This window comes from Chiloscyllium plagiosum, unplaced genomic scaffold (assembly GCF_037043375.1).
Source record: "Chiloscyllium plagiosum isolate Xiang-an unplaced genomic scaffold, Cpla_swu_hap1 HiC_scaffold_4, whole genome shotgun sequence".
Lineage (NCBI taxonomy): Eukaryota > Metazoa > Chordata > Chondrichthyes > Orectolobiformes > Hemiscylliidae > Chiloscyllium > Chiloscyllium plagiosum.
In genome coordinates this window covers 14120607-14148468 of record NW_028270142.1, presented here as the reverse complement: position 1 = coordinate 14148468, position 27862 = coordinate 14120607, and the positions used below count along the sequence as shown (strand labels likewise).

At 40.9% G+C, this 27862-nt stretch overlaps 1 protein-coding gene across 2 annotated transcripts; it reads right to left on the bottom strand.

Moving 5' to 3' along the window:
• Positions 1-1351: 1351 nt before the first annotated feature.
• Positions 1352-27862, bottom strand: gdap1 (ganglioside induced differentiation associated protein 1). Of its 2 annotated transcripts, none has more exons than XM_043689154.2 (6): positions 27698-27862; positions 17844-18036; positions 9196-9369; positions 5624-5718; positions 4180-4294; positions 1352-2284 (listed from the first exon to the last, which is right to left on the bottom strand). In XM_043689154.2, the coding sequence occupies exons 1-6, from the start codon at positions 27860-27862 to the stop codon at positions 1941-1943; spliced, it is 1086 nt and encodes a 361-aa protein (XP_043545089.1). In that variant the 3' UTR covers positions 1352-1940. The 2 variants fall into 2 exon arrangements, with proteins under 2 accessions (XP_043545089.1, XP_043545088.2); XM_043689153.2 differs by having other exon boundaries at positions 1352-2287; positions 27698-27855.

Here is a 27862-nt window from a genome sequence, read left to right as displayed (position 1 = left end):
ACCTCAGTTTGCTAACCAAAGGGATGGTTGATAGCTAAAAAAGCGAGTTTATAGCAGGAACCAAAGACAATCAGTCCCATTCTTTCTGGAATTCACCTGGCAGAAATTTCTGCTCATCTCAAAGTCAATCAAGCAGTTGGGGGGAAAAAAAATTAGTGACAGTGAAGAAAACAAACTCATTTGAACTTGGGCCTCCTGGTTCCAAGATACTATTGGACTGAAAGAGCCCTATACATCATAGAGCATACTCTACAAATACTAGATAGTACTCAGCAAACAACGCTCCCTTCAAGGTCTTCAGATTCGAGACCACAGTGGACGTGCTGAAACCTTCTTCAAGCTGCTTCCTTAGTACAAACAGCATTTGTGCACTTGGTGCTTCTAACTGGAACTCATTTTCAGGAGTGGATAGTCTTAAGCTGATGCTAACAGTGAAGTGATTAATATATTGTGGTGGGAAGTGGCAAGTATATAAGAATTGCCTCGGATCTTCAAATCTTCTGCTCAGGTGTCTCTATAGGAAAGATTTCAACTGGTAGATATTTTATGTGATGGCTTTTCATTAAGATCTGAACAGGTAGTCAAATCAGTAAAGATTCCAATTAGCCTATCAGATTTTACAGAAACACTGAGGAAATACATCCCCAAAGTCATCACCTGCTTACCTCACTAAATTTAACTGAGTCTCTGCCTAGGAATATACAAGGCCTCAAGGAGAGTGTGAGGTGGTGAGTTAAAGACATGAGGTCCAATGGAGAACTATTGCTAATATTTTACTAGAAGCTAGTTGCAGAAGGCCCACCTGGACTTAAATGAAGTGAGGCCCTTAAGGGGCCAATTACAGACTTTCCACACCTCTGGTGTTTTACCAGTGTCAAATAGGCAATAAAATTGGAGTATCCATCCCCAAATTCTAATGACCAACTAATACAAAAGGGAGCTTACTAACTTAGAACTCAGAAAAAGGGAAAGCATGCCATTCCCAAGTGCGTCTGTTATGACAGTTTTTTAGATTTATTACTTGATTTTTTTTTTCTCCAGTTGGGTGAGCATCAGTTGGTTCAATAGCCCGTAACCTCCATTAACAGAATACACTGTGGAAGCACCAGCAGTAGACCTTGCTTCAAAGTTAAAGCGTCTTTGAGATATGTAGATGATAAAACAAATGCAGGCAGGTCTACAAATTGTTCATTTAAAAAAATCTACTCTTTCATATGATAACCACTTTACTGAATGTTTCCTTTGATCTTCTATCCATCTGAATGATTTCATACTGCTAAGAAATAAATATCGAAGATGTTATCCTGTTAAAGTAAATTATGAACTCTCACTATTCCAAAGCTTTTAAACATTTTTTCAGATTTTTTCTGTATGCCTTTATTCAGAATGAGTATTTGATATTGAAATTATATTCACAAATTGACAAACAATCTGTAAAAGTGATACAGTACACAACCTCCTAAAAGGCTGATGTCTACAATGGACAATGTCTTCAAGGATGGACAGGGTAGACAAAAAAGACAAATAGAAGTTGGATACATGCAGGTTAGAGAATTGATTTTTGACTAACATTTGAGCCAAGTGACTCACTTTTAGCTTCAAAGGTTATTTAAGTGCATTGTAAAATTGTTAATGTGGAGCACAGAAATATTGGGAGTTTCGCCAATTCACAATTTACTACCTGAAATTGGTTAAACATACAAAAGTGAACCTATCTGTGGTTCTAGAATAAATGAATTGTGTTGAGCGCATTTGATTAAACTTTCCACACAATACAATCTTAATGTTTGAAAATAAAATAGTGACAGTAAATTTTGTTACTACAGCAAATGGGTTAACTGCAATGGCTCCAGTCAGTTGTATTTTAACTTGATAACTGCAATGAAGTTCTTCCACAGTTTTATCTACCAAGAATTTGAGCAAGTTCATACCACCAAAATCTATGCAAGTCTCTTTTTAAGGAACAAGAAGGCTAAATACCCTATTCCTCCCAGCAGACTTACAATAAAACTAGCCCCCAAAAATGATGGAGCACGTTTTTTCGCAACCCGAAAAGCAGTAGGCAGTACTGCTGACACTAAGATGTTGTTCACATTTCCCAAAACCTTCCGAAAAGTCCTTTGCTGTAACACACGATCATAATAAGTTTCTAAATTTGGCCGTTTTCCATTTCCCCAGTATTTTCTGGCAAGTCCTAGAAACTTAAGCCGATGCAATGTCACACTGAGAGACACATCTGCAAGACTGAAGAAGTCACCACAGAGCCATGGCTGAAGTCCTTCATCTGCTTAAGAAAAAGATAAAGCAATCAATATTTCCACCAATTACAATATGATGCAAGTTTAATTTTTTTTACAATTATTACAAGACAGTTTCAAAGATAGCAAATTACCCTTTCAATAAAACTCATCAATAAAGCAAAGATTTCAGCCAATTTTAGACTTGAATGTTCTACAAACTATTGTTTGGAGCACACAGAAACAGTTCTTTCTTAATTGTTATTTATTCCTCATTTTTGGTCAAACGTGCTACTTCCCAAGACTCAATCACCATCTTCAACTGGAATGGATTATGAGGATTAGATCCCAGTTTCGAGGACAGGTTGCATAGGTTGGGTCTGTGCCCATTGGAGGACAAAAGAGGTTATTGAAAGCTGAGGTTATTGAAATATACAAAATCCTTCGAAGATTTGACAGGGTGGATGCAGAAAGGCAAATTTTCCTTGTGGGAGACTCCAGGATCAAAAGGCCTTAATGTCAGAATAATTGGTCGCACATTTAAGACAAAGATGAGAAGGAACATTTTCTCCCAGAGTAGTGAACCTGTGTAAATTCTTTACCACAGAGGGCTGTCGAGGTTAGGTCACTAAATATATACAAGACTGATAAAAAATTTTAAATCACTCAGGGAATCAAAGGTTCTGGAGAAAAGGCAAGAAAGCGGAGTTGAGGATTATCAGATCAGCCAAGTTCTTATTGACTGGCAAAGCAGACTCAATGGGCTGAGGGAAAATCTCACGTGCTGGACATCACAGCAAGTCAGACAGCATCCATGGAGAGAAAGCAAGCTCAAGCTTCAGAGTCTAGAGCATTCTTCATCAGAGCATCTAGACTTGAAACGTTAGCTTGCTCTCTCCACGGATGCTGTCCGACTTGCTGTGATCTCCAGCATTTTTCAGTTCAGAATCCAGCATTTTTCAGCAATTTGCTCTTACAACGGGCCAAGTGACAGAACATATAACATAGAACAGTATAGGGCCTTTGGCCATTTATGTTGTACCGAACTTTTATCCTACTCTTAAGATCAGACAAACCTACATACCATTCATTTTACTATCATCCATGTGCCTATCCAAGGGTCGCTTAAATTTCCCTAACGTATCTGACTTTACCACAAGCGCTGGGAGTGCACTCCACACACTTACCACTCTGTGCAAAGAACCAACCTGACGTCTCGCTAAACCTTCCTCCAATCATGTTAAAATTATGCATTTCTGCCCTGGGAAAACCTCTCTGGCTATTCACTCTATGCCTATTATCTTGTACACCTCTATCAAGTCGTCTCTCACCCTTCTTCACTCCAATGAGAAAAGCCTTAGGTCCCTCAACCTTTCTTCCTAAGATATGCCCTCCAGTCCAGACAGCATCCTGGTAAATCTCCTCTGCACCCCCTCTAAAGCTTCCACATCTTCCTTGTAATGAGGCGACCAGAACTGAATACAATATTCCAAGTGTGGTCTAACCAGGGCTCTATAGAGCTGCAGCATAACCTCGCGGCTCTTAAACTTAATCCCCCTGCTAATGAAAGCCAACACACCATATGCCTTCTTAATAACCCTACCAACTTGGGTGGCAACTTTGAGGGATCCATGGACATGGACCCCAAAATCTTACCTTACCAACCCTCCACACATTTCTTTTTTGGTCAGAGGACGACAGATAGGAGAAACTACACATGTAGTGTCTCAGGCACAGCCACAGCAAGCCCCATCCACTCCTGTTGAGCCTTTGCTCCGCCTAGTTACAAGGCAAGTCTTTAACAGGAAAATTTACCTTCCCAGCAGCCTCCTGGTCCACGCTCTCACCACTCCCGCTACCGCCATCTAGTTATGCTCCTACATTTTACTGTCTTATGGAAAAAGAAATGCTCAAATGTAAAGGTATTTTTTTTGTTGCAAACCTGGTGTTTCCTCAATCCTTCGCTGCAGCTCAGTCTCCACTTGATCCAGAACACTCTCCAACTCACGGAATATTTTTTTCAAGTAGTTTACATTATCATGGTCCCGTATCTTGGACTAAAGGTAAAACAAATAAAAATTGGCAGCGTGCTTTATATACTACAGAAGATAAGGGTGAATAATACTTTGCTTCTTAACATATGCAAGGGATCAGTGGAATCTCTACAGTAAATCTCAAGAAATAATGATATTTTTCACAAATGTGATACTTGTACCACATCTGCAAACTTTCTGTACTCTGGACATGTCCCACACTCATAGATAAAAGATTGGTCCAAAGATGTATGCATAAAACCTTAATTTCAAAAGATTTTGTGAAGCAATAGACATGGGGGTCCATATTCTGGATGCAGTTAGGAGGATAAAACTGCATCATTATTCAGATTAATGAGTTACCATAAATGTTATAACCTAGATCGTATAGACAAAATTTAATAGTAGTAACTGGCCAAAAAAAGAGTAAGGATTATCTTGATCACATTTGGATTGTCATAAGGCAAAGTAGTCAATCTTGAATGATGAGTCACATTGGTCTCAAAATCTTATGTAAAGATTTTTGATTATGGATTGAAATTGGAAGAGAACTGATTTAAATGCAAATTGTTGAAGGATGACTGCACATTTTAAAAACAAGTTACATGATACTAATTGTAAATGCTGTTTAAACTGGTTCAATCACTGGGGAAAGGATAATTACAATTGAATTGGAGCGAGAGGACTGTGTTCAAATGTAGTTTCAGCTTAAAAAGAAGTAACTGATTGGTACCTGGGCACCATTGCACAGAACTACTGAACTGCCTTTCCAGTATTTCCTTCCAACCATAACACCCATTGTTTATCTCTGTATATTCATGTCAAGGAGTGGATTGGAGTTTTAATTAGTAAAGTTATATGTTGACATAATTGTTTATCTATAGTTAGAAGCGATACATTTGTCATAATTAGGAACTCTTCAGTTCAGAAACTTAGTCTATGCTTCTTGCCCACCTGGGTCTAAAAGGTGGGTAAATTGGGGGGGGGGGAATCTGTGTAGTTCCTAAAAATCTTAAGACTCTTGACAAATCCAGAAACACTGGGGCTTGATTCCCAAACTGTAGCCCGGTGAGATGGAACAGTTAACAGTTTCTCTCTCCACAGATGCTGCCAGAAAACATTGACTATTCCTGACACTTTGTTTTAAAAGTAGGCACTTAATCTATGATTATACATAGGGTATGTTATATTAAATTCATATTTTGGTACATGTTTTCCATGGTACATTTGCAGCCTTACATTTTCTGAAATAAAAATTAATTTGATTTCATATCACTGTTTTTGCTTATAATGTCACAATTTAGAAACACATTTTAATGAAGTTAAATAAGTGTAATAAAGGTTTAGTCTTACCTTAATTTGTTTCTGCTTTGCTAAATATGCTTCACGCAAATCTGGGTGCTCTTCAGCAAGTTTTTTTAACTCGGACTCAGTGTTTCCAATTTGGCCTGAAAGTAAATGAAAGGGCACATTAAAGCAATAACTGAGTTGGAATTCAGGGAAGAGAAGGGGATTCAAATTCAATACTCGAGATTTGGAATTTCAAAGTCATTGCAATTAATTGTCCATAATTAATCTTTTTATGTTACAGCACATCAAATCAAGAAAAACTGACAACAGCCCTGTTTTATTATGGGATGCAAGGCATTTGTCGTTCATCCCAAATTTCCCTCCAGAAAATTGGTGAGTTGTCTGTGCTGGTGGACCCACAGCACACAGAATCATAGAAAAGTTACAACACAGAAAGAAACCTATTGTATCAACACTGCTAAATAAACTAGCCACCCATTATAATCCCATTTGTCAGCCCCTTGTCTGTAGCCTCACCAATTCCATCAATTCATGTGCAAACCCTGGTTCCTTTGAAAAGTTAAGGTTTTCACTTTAACTGCCAAACTCTCACCGATGATGTTACTTAGTATGGGATTTGAAAGACAGCATAGGACCAAAGGGCTGCTCTCTCGTTAAAGATGACTGATGCTGGTTTAACTAGAGGGTCACCACACCTCATGTGAGGGGAGAGACTGAGGACAATCCTTCATGGTAACCTCAGGAATTGAAACAATGCTGTTCGCATCACTCTACATCACAAACCAGCCATTTAACCAACTGACTCCACAACAGAACTGAGAAGATTTGTAGCTCAAGTTGAGGTTCTGGATGTAGGTTTGCTCACTGAGCTGGAAGGTTCATTTCTAGACATTTCGTCACCCTACAAGATAATATCTTCAGCGGGCCTCTGGGCAAAGCACTGCTGATAATCCCTGCTTTCTATTTATAATTTGGAGATGCCCGTGTTGGACTGGGGTGTACAAAGGTAAAAATCACACAACACCAGGTTATAGTCCAACAGGTTTAATTGGAAGCACACTAGCTTTCAGAGCGACGCTCCTTCATCAGGTGGTAGTGGAGGGCTCAATCCCAACACACAGAATTTATAGCAAAAATTTACAGTGTGATGTAACTGAAATTATACATTGAAAAACTGATTGTCTGTTAAGCCTTTCATCTGTTAGAATACAGTGATAGTTTCATTCTCGGGTTAGCTGTTAACAATGGTGATAGCTGAACAATATGTTGAAGGTGTTGGCCCCCTGTGTTCTCTGTCTATGCCATGATGTTTAGATTGGTTCTAATCTAATGGAGTTTTACATAAATTCGTGCAGTTTTTGAGCTCAGAGTTCTACATGAATGCATGTAGTTTTTGAGCAAAGTAAAATGTAACCCTGCAAGTACAAATTCACCCCACAAAACATGTGTGTATGTGGGTCTTTGTCTGTCTGTGTGGTGCGTCTGTCTGGGTTGGGGGTTGTGAGTGTGAGAAAGTGTATGTGTGTGTGTGTAGTGAGTGCAGAGTGTCTTAAGTCTGTGAGGGGGTACATGTGTGAGTGTGGGAGTGTGTGTGTCTGTAAGAGTATGTGTGGGTGTCTGTGTGCTATCAGCCTCTGCTCGGCCACTTTTCTCTGCTGCCTGTCCCGAAGTCCACCTTGGAGGATGGTCACCCAAAGGTCTGAGGCTGACTGTCCTGGACCACTGAAGTGTTCCCCAACTGGGAGGGAACCCTCCTGTCTGTTGATTGTTGTGCAGTGCCCATTCATCCGTTGTCGTGGCCTTTGCTCGGTTTCCCCAATGTACCATGCCTCCGGGCATCCTGGTCCAGGACATTCAGCCTCGGACCTTCGGGTGACCAACGTCTAAGGTGGACTTCGGGACAGACAGCAGAGAAAAGTGGCTGATAGCTAAGGTCAGTACCCATAGGGAGGGCCTCAACCGGGACCTTGGGTTCATGTCACATTACAGGTGACCACCATTGCACTATACACACAGACACACACACACACCCTCACAGACCTAAGACACTCTGCACTCACTACACACACACACACACACACACACACACACACACACTTTCTCACACTCACAACCCCCAACCCAGACAGACAGACAGACAAAGACCCACATGCACACATATTTTGTGGGGTGAATTTGTACTTGCAGGGTTACATTGTACTTTGCTCAAAAACTGCATACATTCATGTAGAACTCTGAACTCAAAAACTGCACGAATTTATGTAAAACTCCATTATCTCACTCTTTAGATTAGAATCAATCTAAACATCATGGCATAGACAGAGAACACAGGGGGTTAACACCTTCAACATATTGTCTAGCTATCACCATTGTTAACAGCTAACCCGAGAATGCAACTTTTTATATAAAAAAGGTTTTGTGATTTACACATGAAAGTGAAACTATCACTGTATTCTAACAGATGAAAGGTTTAACAGACAATCAATTTTTCAACATATAATTTCAGTTACATCACATTGTAAATTTTTGCTATAAATTCTGTGTGTTAGGATTGAGCCCTCCACTATCACCTGATGAAGGAGCGTCGCTCCAAAAGCTACTGTGCTTCCAATTAAACCTGTTGGACTATAACCTGGTGTTGTGTGATTTTTAACTTCTATTTATACGTTTGGTTTCTTTGGGTTGGTGATGCCATTTCCTGTTGTAATGTCAGAACATTATTTCAATGAGCCAAGACACACTGCAGCACAGAGCAACTACGCAGAGCAGAGGAAAATCATCTATACTGTGTATTCAAAAAGAATGGGTACCCAATGAACAGAGTCTGTCGATTTCTCAGCAACAAACCCAAACAAGCAGACAAAACACGTGCAGAAACCCTAGCCACTCTCCCTACTTCAAAGACATCTCAGAAATGACTGCCAGACTACTCAGACCCCTTGGCATCATGGTAGCCCACAAACCCACCAACACACTAAAACAGCAGCTAATGAAATTGAAAGAACCTATATAGACAACAAGCAAAACTAACATTATTTACAAAATACCGTGCAAGAACTGTAATAAACAGGCAGAAAACTAGCCACCAGGATATATGAACATCAACTAGCCATAAAACATGGCCCTCTCTCACTAGTATCCTTACATACGGATGAGGAAGGACACCACTTCAACTGGGACAACACATCCATCATAGGACAAGCCAAACAGAGACACGCATGAGAATTCCTAGATGCATGGCATTCCAACCGGAACTCTATACATCAAGTTAGACCTCATCTATCACCCCTGAGAAAAAGAACAGGAAATGACATCACCAACCCAAAAGAAACTCAAACATATAAGTAGTAATCAGGAATTATCAGCAGTGCTTCGCCCAGAGGCCCACTGAAGATGTTACCTAGTAGGGTGACGAAATGTCTGGAAATGAAACTTCCAGCTCAGCGAGGAAAACTTACACCCAGATTAAAGAACCGCAAGAAAATGGTAGCTCCATAAAATATAATTACAAATACTTCAACTGTTAGGTTAGCTGTATTTTCAGTGAATTGGAATCACAACAAACAGGGAGAAACACATTTCAACTCTAACAATTCTGTTTGATAACTACTTACTGCGAATTCTTGTGGTTGCATATGCAGGAATCATGGAATCCAAAGTTAACTCTGGGTGAAGAATACAACCATGGGTATAAGCATCTATTGGGAGAGAGTCTAGCAGTTCTCGATAATGCTGAACTCGTGGATAATACAGGCTTCCTTCTTCTGGCATTAATTTGGGGATGTTTTCTAAAAGTACAATACATAAAGGATATTTTTATCAAAAAAAGTCAACTTGCTCAGAAAAGTAAATGGTCTACTTTCTGCGCAATTTATTTTTTTTTAATTGGCACTTCATTTCCAAAGGGAACATTGATAAGATTGTATACATGTAAATATAGTGTTACAAGAATAAGCCTTTCACATTTCTTGGATTTTCCAAATTCCAGTACTAAAATTGTTCACACACCATGCTAATAATAAATAAACCAACATGAAATTCCCTTGTTACTACTTAACACAGGCAGTAAGCCATTTATTTTAAACATGTAATATCCCAGTCTGATTTTAATTCAAGATTTCTTTTAAAAATGCTTAGGGACTGCATTCAATACCAAATATGTTCTAATTTCCATAAGTAATTTGTTGGACATTGAAACAGAATGCTACAAATGTATCACAGAACATGTTACCTCAGAAACTGAAACATTCCAGCTGTGGAGTCTGCTAGGTCTACATATTGTACATTAGTTCAAAATCACTATGACTTGACGTAACAAATGAATAACTGTAAAGAAAAAGACAAATGTGTAAATTTGCTCAAGAAATCAATGTGATTTATAAATGTTGAACTTAATATGAAAATAATGGGGAAAATAAACTTTGTCAAATGTGAAACAAAATACAAAGTTCTACAAGGTAAAGCACATTTGCTCAGACACAGTTCCCATTTATGTTCAATTTTAAACAATATCACATGAACCTACAAGTTTTCCCCCCCACAGCAGCGCAGATGCCTACTCACAATGAAGACTCAGCTAAACTATCCAATTGAGGCAACTAAGAATTGTTAAAAATATCATCCAATTTATATATTTCACATGAATATAATGACTTCCTATTTAAACGCAACTGAATAGATAGATTTTCTTGACAATTTGATGGTTAAAAACTATATTATAGTACAGAACCTAGTGTTTAAATGCACTGACTATATGATCTTGATTGATTACGGTCTCAAAGTTCCAGAACAATTCCTAGCCTATTCTAAGTTAGTTGACACTAAATGCATTACTTTTACAGTCTCAACACACTGGAGAAATAAATGAATAAAAAAGGTAGAACTTCCACTCATAGGTAATTATTTTTGTACAATAAAATAAAAATGTTAAATTTGGTTTTGTCCATTTTCTGTAATCATGCAAGGTACACATACTGTTTCACAGATCCCAAAATATCTCCCTACAAGTTCATAACATCTTCTACAACAGTACCACAATTGGCAATTCCAAAAACCATTATTTTTAGTTTTGGGATATGAAACTACTTATAAAGATGTAACTTGGATAAAGATGCAATTCTGAATTTGATCATTTAGTTATATTTATGGTTGTGTTAACAGGAATATAAACATTCCACAAAACTGTTAAATTGAACTCTTAAATTTAGAAAGTCATAAGTTAAAACAGCAGGGGATGCTGTACTCCACATACTATCAAACTTTAAGATAAGCCATCAAGAGACAACTGATTCACATGGAGCTCAGCAACATTTACATTTCAGGCTCTCTTACCTATTTATAAAAAACAGATTTTACCATTTAAGCTTGTAACTGTATTTACCAGCTACATTTGTTTTCCAGACTGAAAATCTCAGACTTCAATCAACATTTAAAAATCCAATTTACAGGATTCCAGCTGGTCATGTCATTAAGTGCTTGAATCAGTCACAACTATTGTGCTAATCAGTCCAGCACAAGGATTGTGGCAGATTGCCAGAATCACTGTCATTCCATGTGGTTCAGAAGGGGAATCCTCTCCCAGAACATATGGATACATAGAACACAGGATGAGGAGTAGGCCATTCGGCCTTTCCATGCAAAAGTGAGTACTGCAGATGCTGGAAACCAGAGTCTAGATTAGCAAGATGGCCTTTGTGTGGAGCCGCAAGAAATGGGGCAGATACTAAACGAGTATTTTGCATCAGTATTTACAGTGGAAAAGGATGTGGAAGATATAGAATGTATGGAAATACATGAAGGGTTTTGCCCAAAACGACGATTTTCCTGCTCCTCAGATGCTGCCTGACCTGCCGTGTTTTTCCAGCACCACTCTAATCTAGACATTAGGCCTTTCCAGCCTGCTCCATCATTCAATAAGATCATGTCTGCAGTGGCTGTGATCTTAGCTCCAGTTTCCTGCCTACACCCATAGCCCTAACTCCACTGTTGATCAAAAATCTAACTCGGTCTCAAATAGATTGAAAGACACCATCTCCACTACATTCTGAGGGAGAATTCCACACTAACAACAGTATGGAGGAATGATATCTTGGAAGGGACTTCAAATGAGGTTTTGTTTGGGGTGTAGAGTTTAAGAATGTAAAAGGGGAAGTCACATTGCTGTGAATGTTTTACGTACCTCCAAACAGTCAGAGGGGCATATATGTAGACAACTTACTGAGGTGTGTAAAAACAATAAGTAATTATATTTGGGGATTTCAACATTAACCTGGATTGTTGTAGCGTAAAGGACTAAAAGGAAGCAGATTTCCTGAAATATATATTAGGGACAGCTTTTTATATCACATGTAGAGGGTCCAACAAGGAACGGTGCAGTGCTGGACCCAGTTTTGGGGAAACAAAGCCAGCAGGTGTTCAAGGTGGCAGTGGGAGAGCATTTTAGTAATAACAATCACAACTCCATACATTTTAAAGTCTGTTATGGATAAGGAAAAAGATAGTCAGCAAAAAAAAAAAGAGGTTTTGGACAGGGAGGTGGGGGGAAAATTTTATTAAAATCAGGCAGATTCTGGCCAAAGTATACTGGCAACAGCTTCTTCCAGGTAGATCTACAGAACAGCCGGGGATGCTTAAAATGGAATTGGCAAGAGAACAAGCCCAACATGTTCCCTGCAGGGTGAAATGTAGGAGCAATAAGCCCAGAGAAATCTAGATAACTAGGAATAGTCAGGACAGGGAAAAGGAGGAAAAGGTTTTAACTGAGACAGAAGTCAATGGACATCCGACTGGAGTACAGTAAGTGCAGGGGGCACTTACAAAAGCAAATACAAGTGCAAAGAGAGTCATTGAGATGTACAGCACGGAAACAGGCCCTTCGGTCCAACCTGGCTATGCTGACTAGATATCCCAACCCAATCTAGTCCCACCTGCCAGCACCCGGCCCTCCAAACCCTTCCTATTCATATACCCATCCAGATGCCTTTTAAATGTTGCACTTGTACTAGCCTCCACCACTTCCTCTGGCAGCTCATTCTATATACATACCACCCTCTGCGTGAAAAAGTTACCCCTTAGGTCTTTTTTATATCTTTCCCCTTTCACGCTAAACCTATACCCTCTAGTTCTGGACTCCCCCCACCCCAGGGAAAAGACTTTGTCTATTTACCCTATCCATGCCCCTCATGACTTTACAAACATCTATAAGATCACCCCATAGCCTCCGACGCTGGGAATTTGAAAGAAAACAGCTCTAGCCTATTCAACCTCTCCCTATAGCTCAAATCCTCTAACCCTGGCAACATCCTTGTAAATCTTTTCTGAACCCTTTCAAGTTTCACAACATCCCCCCGATAGGAAGGAGACCAGAACTGCACACAATATTCCAACAGTGGTCTAATCAATGTCCTGTACAGCCACAACATGACCTCCCAACTCCAGTACTCAATATTCTGACCAATGAAGGAAAGCATGCCAAATGCCTTCTTCACTATCCTATCTACCTGCGACTCCACTTTCAAGGAGCTATGAACCTGCACTCCAAGGTCTCTTTGCTCAGCAACACTCCCGAGGATCTTATCATTAAGCATGTAAGTCCTGTTAAGATTTGATTTCCTAAAATGCAGCACCTCACATTTATCTGATTTAAACTCCGTCTGCCACTTCTCAGCCCATTGGCCCATCTAATCAAGATCCCATTGTAATCTGAGGTAACCTTCTTTGCTGTCCACAACACCTCCAATTTTGGTGTCATCTGCAAACTTAGTAACTACACCTCTTATATAAATGATTTGGATGTGAGCATAAGTGATGAAAGGTAGTGGACCTAGCACCGATCCTTGTGGCACTCCACTGGTCACAGGCCTCCAGTCTGAAAAATAACCCTCCACCACCACCCTCTATATTCTACCTTTGAGCCAATTCTGCGTCCAAATGGCTAGTTCTCCTTGTATTCCATGAGATCTAACCTTGCTAACCAGCCTCCCATGGGGAACCTTGTCGAACGCCTTACTGAAATCGATATAGATCACGTCCACCACACTGCCCTCATCAATCCTCTGTTACTTCTTCCAAAAAAACTCAATCAAGTTTGTGAGACATGATTTCCCACACACAAAGCCATGTTGACTATCCCTAATCAGTCCATGCCTTTGCAAACACATGTACATCCTGCCCCTCAGGATTCCCCCCAACAACCTGTCCACCACCGACATCAGGCTCACCGGTCTATAGTTCCCTGGTCTGTCCTTACCAACCTTCTTAAACAGTGACACTACATTAGCCAACCTCCAGTCTTCCTCCACCTCACCTGTGACTATCAATGACACAAATATCTCAGCAAGAGGCCCAGCAATCACTTCCCTAGCTTCCCACAGAGTTCTAGGGCACACTGGATCAGATCCTGGGGATTTATCCACCTTTATGTGTTTCAAGACATCCAGCACTTCTTGCTGTGTAATATGGACATTTTTCAAGATGTCACCATCTATTTCCCTACATTCTGTATCTTCCATGTCCTTTTCCACAGTAAATACTCGTTTAGTATCTGCCCCATTTCCTGCGGCTCCACACAAAGGCTGTCTTGCTGATCTTTGATGGGCCCTATTCTCTCCCTAGTTACCCTTTTCTCCTTCATGTATTCGTAAAAACCGTTTGGATTCTCCTTAACTCTATGTGCCAAAGAAATCTCATATCCCTTTTTTGCCCTCCTGATTTCTCTCTTCAGTATACTCCTAATGCCTTTATACTCTAAGGATTCACTCGATCTGTGGGGACGGCACGGTGGCTCAGTGGTTAGCACTGCTGCCTCACAGCGCCAGGGTCCCAGGTTCAATTCCAGCCTCGGGCAACTGTCTATGTGGAGTTTGCACATGCTCCCCGTGTCTTCATGGGTTTCCTTTGGGTGCTCCGGTTTCCTCCCACAATCCAAAGATGTGCAGTTAGGTGAATTGGCCATGCTAAATTGCCCATAGTGTTAGATGCAGTAGTCTGGGTGGATTACTCTTCGGAGGGTCGGTGTGGACTGGTTGGGCCGAAGGGCCTGTTTCCACACTGTAGTAATCTAATCTCATCTAATCCTGTCTATACCTGACATTTGCTTCCTTCTTTTTCTTAACCAAACCCTCAATTTCTTTGGTCATCCAACATTCCTTATGCCTATACCAGCCTTTCCTTTCACCCTAACAGGAATATGAGAAAACAAAGGGGTATGTTTAGGAAGAATCCCAAGATCTTCTATAAGTATATCGGGGAAAAGAATAGGGATCAAGTAGGCAATCTGTGCATGGAGCCAGAGGACATTGGCAGGATGTTAAACTAGAACTTCACTTCTGTCTTTGGAGGAGAATGTAGGTACAGAATTCAGGAACGGGGTTACGAGATTCTTAAACAATTTGACATAGAAGAGAGAGGAGGTATTGGAGGTTTTGGTGAGGGTTAAAGTCGAAAAATCTCCATGCCCAGATGAGTTCAGTGCAGGCTGCTGTGGGAGACGATGGGGGAAATTACTAGGGCTCTTTCCAAATTCTTAATTCCTCGTTCTGGAGGACAACTAATTCAGTTTCATGTTTCAAGAGATAAACATCAGAATTACAGCCCAGTGAGGTCTCAAATCAGTGGTAGGGAAACTACTGGAAAAAATTCTGAAGCAGAGAATTAATCGTCACATAATCAGCATGACTTTCTCACAGGGAGGTCAAGCCTAATTTCTTTGTTTGAATTTTGCAAGGTGGTGACCAGGTGTGCAGATGAGGGTAGTGCAGTTAATGTAGCTTATATGGACTTCGGCAAAGCTATTGCCAAGGTCCAATCGGGAGACTGACAAAGAAGGTAAAAACACACAGGATCCAGGGTAACTTGGCAAATTGGATCCAAACTTGGCTTGTGATAGGAGACAGTGGTGATAGAAGGCGTGACAGAGACCAGTGTCCAGTGGAATACTACAGGGATAAGTGTTGGGCCTCTTATTGTTTGCGAGAGAAAATATATAAGTGATAAGTGGTAAGTTTGCGGTTGACACCAAGATTGGCCAGGTGATTAATCATGAGGAAGGTAGACTTAGGTTATAAAAGGATATGGACAGTCTGGTCAGATAAGCAGGTCAGCGGCAGATGGAATCTAACCCTGATAAGTGTGAGGTCATGTACTTTGAAAGTGCAAACAAGTCAAGGGAGTAGCTTGGAAGCTCGGAAGGAACAGAATCAGCTTCGGTTGCTTGTCCACAGATCCCTGAAGGTGGCAGGACTGCTCAGTAGTGTAGTTAAGGAGGCATGCAAGACACGCCTTTATCAGCTGTGGCATAAACTATAAGAACAGGGTGGTTATGTTGGAGCTGTACAGGACTTTGATTAAACCACAGCTGAAGTACTGCATGCAGTTCTAATCAAGGCACTATGGGAAGGATGTGATTGGATTGGAGGCAGTGATATTCACCAGGAAGTTGCCTGGGATGGAACTGTTTTGCTGTGAAGAAACTGAATAAGCTCAGTTTCTTTTCATTCAAGCAGAGAAAGGTAAGGGGGAATTGATGGAGGTATGTAAAATTGAGGGGCATGGAGAGGGTTGATAGGAAACAGTTGATCCTTTAGTTGAAGGAGACATAATTTTAAGGACCAGGGCTTATAAGGATTTTGAGGAAATCTCTCTCACCCAGAGGGTGAAGGGAACTCAGAATGCACTGCCTGGGAGGTCACTTCAAGCAGAAAAACTCAACCAATGAGCATTTGAAATGTCAAAACATTCAAGGCTGTGGGCCAAATGTTGAAAATTGGGCCTTTGTAGCATTAGAGTAGTTTTAAAAAAACAGGGCAGATTCAGTGGGCTAAAGGGCCTTTTCTAGATGTTGGATGCATTGATTCTAAAAATTCTTCATCCTGCAAATGAACCTTCTCTGAACTGGTTCCAAGTCAATTATATCAGGGCAGTACAAAGAGATCTGGGTGTTCTTGTACAGCAGTCAATGAAGGCAAGCATGCAGGTACAGCAGGTAGTGAAGAAGGCTAATAGCATGCTGGCCTTCATAACAAGAGGAATTGAATATAGAAGCAAAGAGGTGCTTCTGCAGCTGTACAGGGCCCTGGTGAGACCACACCTGTACTGTGTGCAGTTCTGGTCTCCAAATTTGAGGAAAGACATTCTGGCTATCGAGGGAGTGCAGCGTAAGTTCACGAGGTCAATTCCTGGAATGGCGGGATTACCTTACACTGAAAGACTGAAGCGACTGGGCTTGTATACCCTTGAGTTTAGAAGACTGAGAGGGGATCTGATTGAGACATACAAGATTATGAAAGGATTGGACACTCTGGCAGCCAGAAACATGTTTCCGCTGATGAGTGAGTGCCGAACCAGAGGACACAACTTAAAAATAGAGTAGACCATTTAGGACTGAGATGAGGAGAAACTTCTTCACCCAGAGAGTGGTGGCTGTGTGGAATGCTCTGCCCCAGAGGGCAGTGGAGGCCCAGTCTCTGGATTCATTTAAGAAAGAGTTGGATAGAGCTCTCAAAGATAGTGGAATCGAGAGTTATGGAGATAAGGCAGGAAGAGGATACAGATTAGGAATGATCAGCCATGATCATATTGAATGACGGTGCAAGCTCGAAGGGCTGAATGGCCTACTCCTGCACCTATTGTCTATCTTTCAAATCAGAAGATTTGCAAGCCCATGTCGTTTCTGCATGGTCATACCTTAATTTGCTAAGTCTCCTGCTATAACCTCCCTATTAATGGATTTTAGCACGTTCCTTATGACAAATGTTTGGCTAACTGGACAAGAGCTTCCTTTGTTCTGTCCCCTGGTCACTCACTGATCTAGATTAAATTCCAGCCATCTAGACTGGTCTTGCCACTCAGATAGGTCAAATTGAGAGACAGGCACAATTCTCACTCAATATTAACCAATTCACACCAAAGTTAAGTTCATTATCTGCATGCACAAAGCTCAGACAGACATTAGGTAAGTCTTGATCCTAATATCTCCATAATTAGACAACCTGTCAGTACTCACTGTTGGAGCCAAACCACATTAACAATTTAGAAGAGAAAACCAGAGAAAGGGAAAACAAAAATCAGCTAAGAGCAGAGGAGAACGTACTTGGCTATGTGAATTCACTAAATCTTACCTTTTTATTTATATCAGGCTTCAAAAATCACATCTACACCAAAACACAGACATTCAGAAACACAATATTGTTTCACTAGAATATACCACATATAATATTGTGATATTATAACACACAAATAAGGCTTCACTGAATCATGATATTACCAGCTTCAAAGGTTTTCTCCAAGTAGTCGATGATCTGAGTGGATTCACAGATAATGTTATCGCCATGAATTAGTACAGGCACCTCTCCTGCTGGGTTCAAACGCATAAACCAAGGTTCATTGTGCTCACTTAATGGTAGGTTAACATCATACTCTTCACATTTTAGACCCTTTTCCGCAATAACCAAACGAACCTGAAATGCAGCAGAGATATCATCAACACCATGTCATTTTTTAATCCTTTCACAGTGTGATGTTATCAAAAGCACTTGCCTTGTTTTCATTATCATATACATGTGCTTGACTTCTACTTTTATTGACTAATTGTCATTGCAAAAAGAAATCTTATATATTAATTTTCTGTCTAAAATTATACAATGGAGTAACAATGTTTTCAGAAAAAAAGCACAAAAACCATTTGAGAGTGACGTTGATAAAAGCAAAGCCATCTTACTGCTGCTACTTACATCCCTATTCTGAATACTATGACACACCTGGCAAACAACTCAGATGAAGTCCAAACATACATAACCATTATTGAGATTACAGCAAGATTCCTTCCAAGTTGTTCTGTTATATTACAAAAAATGCAATCTACCACCCCTGAGGAAAAGAACAGGAAATGACACCACCAACCCAAAGAAACCCAAACATATAAACAGAAAGCAGGAATCATCAGCAGTGCTTTGTCCGGAGGCTCACTGAAGATGTTACTTAGTATGGTGACGAAACATCTGAAAAATGTACCTTCCAGCTCAGCAAGCAAACCTACAAATAAATCTACAAAAAAATTCTTAGACCTCCAACGTAAACCTTTGTCACCTACTTACCGCTAAAAACATGATCCCTGTGTGTATCAACCATAAGCTTACCTTGTCTGATATCCTGTGCAGCATCCCATATCTCCCAACTTACAATCATTGAGAACTCTACTGTTGTTTGCATATTCAACTGAACCAAGTCACAGACAAATATCTCATCCCAGGCATGTTCTGCAGCTCTTCAACTGCCAAAGCAAAACAATTTGAGGATCTCACACGTTTCAAATCACTCACGGCACCCACCCTTTCTTGGGTTTTTCCATTTAGTATTTCACAAGAGAGTGCTACTAGAAAGACCAGCATTTATTAACCATTTCTCTTTGTCCTGAAGGTGGTACAGAGTGTTCTTTAATTGCTATATTTTGTTTAGTGGTTATACTTTCATTCCATTAAGTAAGTAGTTCCACTATTTTAACCCAGAGGCAAGAAAGGAACATATTTCATATACATATGAGCTGATATGTTTCCAAGGAGAAAGTGAGGACTGCAGATTAGAGTCGGGAGTGTGTTGCGGGAAAAGCATAGCAGGTCAGGCAGCATCGAGGAGCAGGAAAATTGGGGTTTTGGACATAAGCACCGCGACCTCAAGTTCACCTGAACCATCTCTGACACCTCCCTCCCCTTCCTGACCTATCAATTTCCATCTCCAGCGACCAACATCTACTACAAACCTACAGACTCCAGCAGCTACCTGGACTATACCTCCTCCCGCTCTGCCTCTGGTAAAAACATCATCCCTTATTCCCAAGTCCTCCGCCGCATCTATTCCCAGGGTGACTAATTCCACCATTGAAAACCACAGATGACCTCCTTCTCCAAAAGATGACAATTTCCAAAGATGACACATGGTCGACAGTGCCCTCCAGAGTATCGCATCCACTTCCCGCACCACCTTCCCTGAACCCCACCCTTCCCAACCCATCAGAACAGGACAGAACTGCACCCCCCGCCCCCAGTCCTCACCTTCTACCTCACCAATCTCACATCATCCTTCACCATTTCTGCCAACTACAAACAGACCCCACCACTAGGGATATATTTCCCTCCCCAACCCATCAGCATTTCTGAGAGACCATTCCCTCTGCTACTCCCTGGTCAGATCCACGTCCCACTCCCAGCACCTTCCCCTGACATCATCTTCCTGATGAAGAACTTATGCCCAAAAATGTCAATTCTCCAACTCCTCGGATGCTGCATGAACTGCTATGCTTTTCCAGCACTACACTCTCCACTCTGATATGTTTCCAAGTCAGCATGGTGTACGACGTAGAACGGAATTTAGGTAGTGGTATTCGACCCATGCATCTTGTTCTTATAGATAGTCACAAATGTGGGAGATGCTACCATAAAAGCCTCAGTGAGTTGATTTAGTTAACCTTGAAGATGACACACAGATGCGGTACACTTTTGACACACGTGGATTGGGTGCTGATCAAACAGAATGTCATGTTATCAGAGCTGTACTCATCTGGACCAGTGGAGAATATTCCATCACACTATGGATTTAATGTCTTATACAAGATAGAATGGTTTTCGAGGAAGCCAAGAGATACATTCACTATAGGGATTTCAATCGCTGACCTATCCTATAGCCACAGATCTATTTGACTGAAACAACAAAATGTCTGGTCAATCACGACCTCCGAGTTTCTTAATTGTGGAGAATCTGATGGGAATGCCAATAAATTTCAAGAGGGACGGCCAGACTCTCTTGTTGGAGAGGGTAACTGCCCAAGAGTTCTATGGCACGATTGGTACTTGCCAAATATAAACCCAATCCCGAATGCTGCACAGGTCATACTAAACGCAAGTCGTGAATGAAAGTTCACAGAATCATTGATATGTACAGCATGGAAACAGACCCTTCGGTCCAATGTGTCCATGCCGATCAGATGTCCTAACCCAATCCAGTCCCATTTGCCAGCACTTCAAACCCTTCTTATTCATATTCCCATCGAAACGTCTTTTAAATGTTCCAATTGTACCAGCCTCCACCACTTCCTCTGGCAGCTCGTTCCATACACACACCACCCTGTGTCAAAATGTTGTCCTTTAAATCCCTTTTCTATCTTTCCCCTCTCACCCGAAACCTCTAATTCTGGACTCCCCCACCCCAGGGAAAAGACCTTGCCTATTTATCCTATCCATGCCCCTCATGATTTTATAAACCTCTATAAGGTCAGCCCTCAGCCTTCGACATTCCAGGGAAAACAGCCCCAGCTTATTCAGCCTCTCCCTGTAGCTCAAATCCTCCAACCCTGGCAACATCCTTGTAAATCTTTTCTGAACCCTTTCAAGTTTCACAACATCCTTCTAACAGGAAGGAGATCAGAATTGCACGCAATATTCCAAAAGTGATCTAACCAATGTCCTGTACAGCTGCAACATGATCTCCCAACTCATGTACTTTGACCAATAAAGGAAAGCATACCAAATGCCTTCTTTACTTTCCTATCTACCTGCAACTCCACTTTCAAAGAGCTATGAACCTGTACTCCCAAGGGTCTCTTTATTCAGCAATACTCCCTCGGACCTTACCATTAAGTGTACAAGTCCCACTAAGATTTGCTTTCCCAAAATGCAAATCCCCACATGTATCTAATTTAAACTCCATCTGCCACTTCTCAACCCATTGGCCCATCTGATCAAGGACACGTTGTAATCTGAGGTAACCTTCTTTGCTGTCCATTACACCTCCAATTTTTGTGTCACCTGCAAACTTACTAACTATACCTCTTATGCTCACATCCAAAATCTTTTAAATAAATGACGAAAAGTCCTGTCCATCCCTAAGCCACGTTTCTGTAATTGCTTTGATATCCCAGTGGGAGAAGTGAGGACTGCAGGTGCTGGAGATCAGAATCAGAATCATCATGGCCTCAGCATAGAGGAGGAGTGATACTTTAGATGAGTGAGGACAGGAAAAAGTTAAGTCGCCACAGTCAAACAAGACTTTAAGGCTGCTCTCAGAGGCAATAGCGCGAGGACTGGTGGATAAGAAGGAGATCCCTTCATGGCAACCTTGGCAGGTGCAGGAATTGAAACAATGCTGTTAGCATTTCTCTATATTGCAAACCAGCCATCTAACCAACTGAGCTAACAGCTTATATAGTGTTTTCCTTTTGTCATCAAGTCCAGAGTCAATGCTGAGTACTTCCAGGGCCACTGTGTCCCAGTTGTAATTTCACTGATCTGCCACCTCCTGGCTTTGATGGGAAAGTGTAGAATGCCAATTGACAAGTTTGATTCTGAGCACATGACCATTTCAGGGTCTTGCTCAAGTCAATTGGATAGCTCACACAATTTTAGCTTATGTCCCCATATGTTAATAACAAGGAATTTAAAGGACAGACGAGTATGATGTGAATTTATTACCTAGATTACAATCAGGTTGTTTGCTAAACCTTACATAGCATTGAACCAGTTTAATACAAGCTTACTAGAACATTAAAAGTCATTGTTGAAAGCAAGTTTTGAAAAGATTTGTTGAGAATTTGGCATCTCATCAGCTAGGCAACATGCACAGCACACAAATTCTACAGAGACAGAGCCAATCTAAACACTGTCTCTTGGCATTCAATGATATTACTGACACCAAATGCCCCCTATCAATATCCCTGGGGGTTATCACCAAACAGAAACTCAAATGGACTCACCAAATAAACAGAGTGGCTAAAAAAAGATTAGGGGTTAGGAATACTGTGGTGAGTAAGTCACCTTCTGACTCTCTAAAGGCTGTCCATCACCTACAAGACACGTCAGGAGTGCGATGGAATACTCCCAACTTGCCTGGATGGGTTCGGCTCCAAAAACACTTGACATCATCCATCACAAAGCAGCTGCTTGACTAGCACCACATCCACAAAGATCCACTCCCTCCAACACTGAACACTCAAGAGCAACAATGTACATATTATACACTGCAGAAATTCACCAAAAATCCTCAGGCAGCATCTTCCAAACCTACAATCATTTCCATCTAGACGGATAAGGGCAGCAGATACATGGGAACACCACCACCTGCAGGTTCACCTCAAAGCCTCTCACCATCCAGATTTGGTAATATAATTGCCATCTCTTCACTACTGCTAGGTCGAAATCCTGGATCTCCCTTCCTAAAGGCATTGTGGGTTAGTTTACATGGACTGCAGTGGTTCAAGGAGTCAGCTCACCACCACCTTCAAGAACAACATGGGACAGACGACACCCAAGTCTCAGAAGTGAATAAAAAAGTATTATTGAGCCAGTTGACTTTTTTTTAAACGTTTAAACAAATAATAGCTTCAAGGTTACTATTAAGGGTATCACATTGTATTTCTTTTAAATTAATACAAAAACAAATTTGCAAACTGCTACAGTGGGATTTGAACTGATATCTCCAGAATATTAATCTAGGTCTGAGTTACTAATTAATTTGTTTCAATAAACTGTCAGACATTGATATAAAAATTTAAGGTAATTAATAATATTCCCAGAATAGGGTTATTTCCTTAATGACAGTTAATTCCAGCTGAATACATATTCCAATTACTATTCACAATCTCAAAATATTCCACCATTTGCTGATTTATTTATGAAAGGTCTGAATTTTGTCACGTCTATTTCTGCTCAGAATTTATGCTTCTGCAGAATACTTTATTTAGATGACTTTTACAAAGTGTTAAGGCCATCAGATTGGTCTAACACATGGTCAGTGAGCTGTTAATTTTGCTCATTTACTGACCCCCAACCATTCAATTTGAATAATTCAACTGCAAGGTAATTCAGTTTAAGGTGATTAATAGTAAGTTTATTCTAAACGACTTAAGGTTACTTAGGGATAATGTTTTAACTAAAATTGATAGATATCAAGATGAAAACGAGTACTGAAAATTAAACAACGCTTAAAAGAAGAAAGTCCCAATCAGTCTCAGATATTATTTGGGCCCACTGCAGAGTTGAAGCTGAAGCCAAGAGGTTAACGCATTCAGCTGTTTTCCTCACACTGCTGGACTTTCCTTCAATAGGCTAGAATTTCTCTGTGTACCAATTCTGTGAAACCCTTTCTCAAAGCTCCCTCAGATGCCGATTACTCAAGCTTTCTTGGAGTTTGGCACACTGGCAGGTCCGGTTGGAATGCCATCCTTCTAGGAATTCTCGTGCATGTCTCGAGACATGGCATTCCAACCGGAACTCTATCAACAAATACACTGACTTGGATCCCATTTACCACCCCCTGAGAAAAAGAATAGGAAATGATGTCACCACAGGAAGTGACATCACCAACCCAAGGAAACCCAAACATATAAACAAAAAGCAGGAAACACCAGCAGTGCTTCATCTGGGGGCTCACTGAAAATGTTACCTAGTTATGGTGATGAAACATCTGAAAACCAACGTTCCAGCTCAGCCATCAAACCTACATCCAGGCTAAATTATCACTATTATTTTGCAGGTATGAACAGGGAAAGAACAAAAGCATAAATTCCAAAACAATTCCTAATTATATTATTTGTCTACTACCGATAACCTAAAAGCAATGCATGGACGATTGGTGGCATTGTGGCTACATCTCTCTGACAAAAAGCAAGGTGAAACAATCTAGAAAAGCAGTCATATCGTTGATAACTATGCATACAACATCAAGTGACTGATCTATCTGTGGAGGCACAGGCTGTTCATTCCAAATTGTAACTCATTCCATATTAATAAATCAGATCACCAGCTCTCCAACTAATTGAAGTCCAAGTCGTATGGTACTACCACTTGTCTGCAACAATAATTTCACTTTCCTTCCTCTCGCAAAATGCACCATTACTTTGACTCTCCAAAAACCCTCTCTGCTCCAAAGCAGGCTAGTCCAGTTCAATTCTAACAAATCTCTTGTACCCTATTTGAGTCTTCACATTTTTCATAGTATTAACAATTTGTTCAAACAATACCTACCCAGTAGGAGCAAAATCCATGTGATCAGTATTTGGAATGTTTTTTTTAATAGACCACAAAGTGCACTTTCTAGACCAGTGGCACCTAAACAATGGTAAGCACATTCTATGGGGTACACAATTCATCTCTTGGTGCGGGGTGGGGGGGTAAGTGAAGTAATCAAGTGGATTTAACTGATATTTCCTTATTTTGGTTCATCAGGTTTGCAATACATGAGTGTAAAAAAAATTAGGCAATGGCACATAATATTATGGTTCAGGGATGGGTTGATAAGTTTGTTCCAGGAGAACGGTTCTCTGTGCCAATTGGTCAATGACAATCCTTAATCTGCTCTTAGTGCTAGTACATATGTTGGAGGTCCCAGCATTCTTTTCCAAACTACTTTGGATCAGAGTTATAGAGATGTACAGCACGGAAACAGACTCTTCGGTCCACTCTTCCATGCAAGATATCCCAACCCACGCACCCAGCCCATATCCCTCCAAACCTTTCCTATTCATATACCCATCCAGATGCCTTTTAAATGTTGCAATTGTACTAGCCTTCACTAGTTCTTCTGGCAGCTCACTCCGTACATGTACCATCCTCTGTGTAAAAAGTTGTCCCATAATTCCTTTTTATATCTTTCCCCCCCTCACCTTACACATTTGAAGAAATGCACTTTCTCAGAGGGGTCTATCAACACAATTATATGGCTTTATGCCTGAGGAAGTGAGGCAACCTGTCATTCACAGCAGTTTCCTATGATAGCCAACTTCCTGACTAGAAAGGAGCTTCAAGGGATCAGAAGGAATGGGGTAACGTAGTGGCAGGGGTTCGATTTCTTCAGGCCACTAACCGCAACCAGCAAAAGGCTCTGAAAATGCCTGTGTTTCCAGGTTACCTCCTCCAGGAAAGGAGCTTTGAGACTCCAAAAGGAGTTGATTCCTTCAGGATTTCAGCATTGTTCTTCAGTGCAAAGCAATTAGATGAAGTAAGAAATGCTCCCTGTGTCTCGGGATTAGGAGTCCTGGAGGAGAAAGTGAGGACTGCAGATGCTGGAGATCAGAGCTGAAAATGTGTTGCTGGAAAAGCGCAGGTCAGGCAGCATCCAAGGAGCAGGAGAATCGACGTTTCGGGCATGAGCCCTTCTTCATCAACCGAGGTAAGCAGTTCAGAGTTTTCCTATCTAACTGTTGACATCAACACATCATTTAACAGTTTATCAAAGAAATGTATAATTTGCATTCTTCAGTTCTGAAGAATCGCATTTGACTTGAAAAATTTAAGTCTCTCTCTCCACAGTTACTGCCAGACTTGTTTAGTGTTGCCAGTTTTTAATTTCTGATTTTCAACATCTGTGATATTTTATTTTTATCTTGCCTTCGTATAGTTAAAAGAAATCACACACAGGATTTCACAAATGGGGGATGGCATGATAAGGTACGACTGTCTTGAAGACAAACATTAGTATGGGAACAGACTGGTGCAAGCATACAGGAATGAGGGAAAAGTGGAGTCAACACATGACCTACCACAAGTGAGATAAAGGAAGGGAATTTATATATTAAAAAAGAAAGACTCAGGACTGAAAGATGCCTATGCAACTAAATAAAGGCTTTGAGAATGCTTTAAAATATTGGATTCAGGAAGACCATAAAGAGAAGTTTTAATGTAATGCATTGTAGCACATGGACCAGTGCAAGTCAATAATGGCAGAACAGATATTTATCGTAGGACAGAATAAACACTGCTCTGCACGCATGGATGTTCATGGAGGATAGGTCACTAGAATAATTGAGCCTAAAGGTGGCAAAAAATGGATTAAAAAGTGTCAAGAACAACAATGTTGCCCTTTGGGAAATAGATAATCTTCGCATTGGCTAGAAACAGTTTAACTCATCCAATTGTGGAGTGCACAAAAAAATGCCTTTATGCTTCAATGTCCAATTATTTATGACTCAAGCTATTGTCAATTACACCAAATGTGGTGCATTTATTCAAACAAAGTTATCACATTAACCGTGTTGAACACACATTAATAATGTTTACATTTTGTAACATGCTCAGCCATTGCAGACATTAAAATGTCTAATTTACATCCTGCCAGAGGTAAGCAATAATGACAGCTCAGGAACCACTGTTCTGAACTAGTTTAACACAATCAAACACCTTCCTTTTCTACACATTAAGAGATCAATTTGTCATGCTGCAGCACCAGACAATGTAAAAGTCAAAATACCAAATTGATTTGATTCTATACACTACCAATAAGGGTGGACAGGCTGTATCTCTATAGTACATAAGACAATGGGATAACATTCCTGATGAAGGGCTTTTGTCCGAAATGTCCATTTTCCTGCTCCTTGGATACTGCCTGACCTGCTGTGCTTTTCTAGCACCACTCTAATCTAGACTCTGACATCCAGCATCTGCAGTCCTCATTTTTGCCTAAAACGTCCTTACTCACCGCTGGCATGAATCTATGCATAAAACAAGCCGAGTCCTCCCTAACAATAAAGCTTGAGGCATGAATTTATATAAAACAACAAGCCCAGTCCTCATGTAACAATAGGTTTGACCCAGGATAAACCCACCCTCAGCTGGAGATAGGACATCCATCAGTCTCCCTTGAGCGAGGAAAGACCACTGTCAAAATATAACAAGGACCTGCTAAATTGCAAGATCCCCTTGTCGTCTTAATGGGACTGCAAATAGTTTCCTTTTACAATGAGAAAACCACTTTCTACTGCAACAGAATTGAAGCTTTAAGGAGCAATGTCAAATTCCACCGTATTTTCTCCAGTCTGTACTGAATTGCATTTGGACCTTTCCACTTATTTACAGCTAATTTATGGATAAAGTATGTTTTTACACTATAAAATAACAGGTTGACCTGTAAAGCAGGGAGACACAAGTCGTACTCCTCGACAGAAATGTAAAGGAGTTGGGGGGGGGGGGGGATGTTTGGGGAAGGATGCCCTGGCCCTAGCTCTTGCCCTGGCCCTGGCCCTGGCCCTGGCCCTGGCCCTGGCCCTGGCCCTAGCCCTGGCCCTAGCCCTGGCCTAGTCCAGCCTGTGGAACCACTGCTCCCTCTCCGCTCATCCCGCCTTATCCGAGACAAACCCACCTTCTGTGAGGAGAAGGACTGTGACCAATGGTACAGAACCATTTTTTCGCGAGTGTTCTCGGGTTTGGGGATCACCTGCAGCGACCCATCCCCTTCTTGCGGCCTTCGCACCTCCATCTCTTGACATCGCCCACCTCCGTCCGGCTCCCCCTGAGCAGCCGCCAT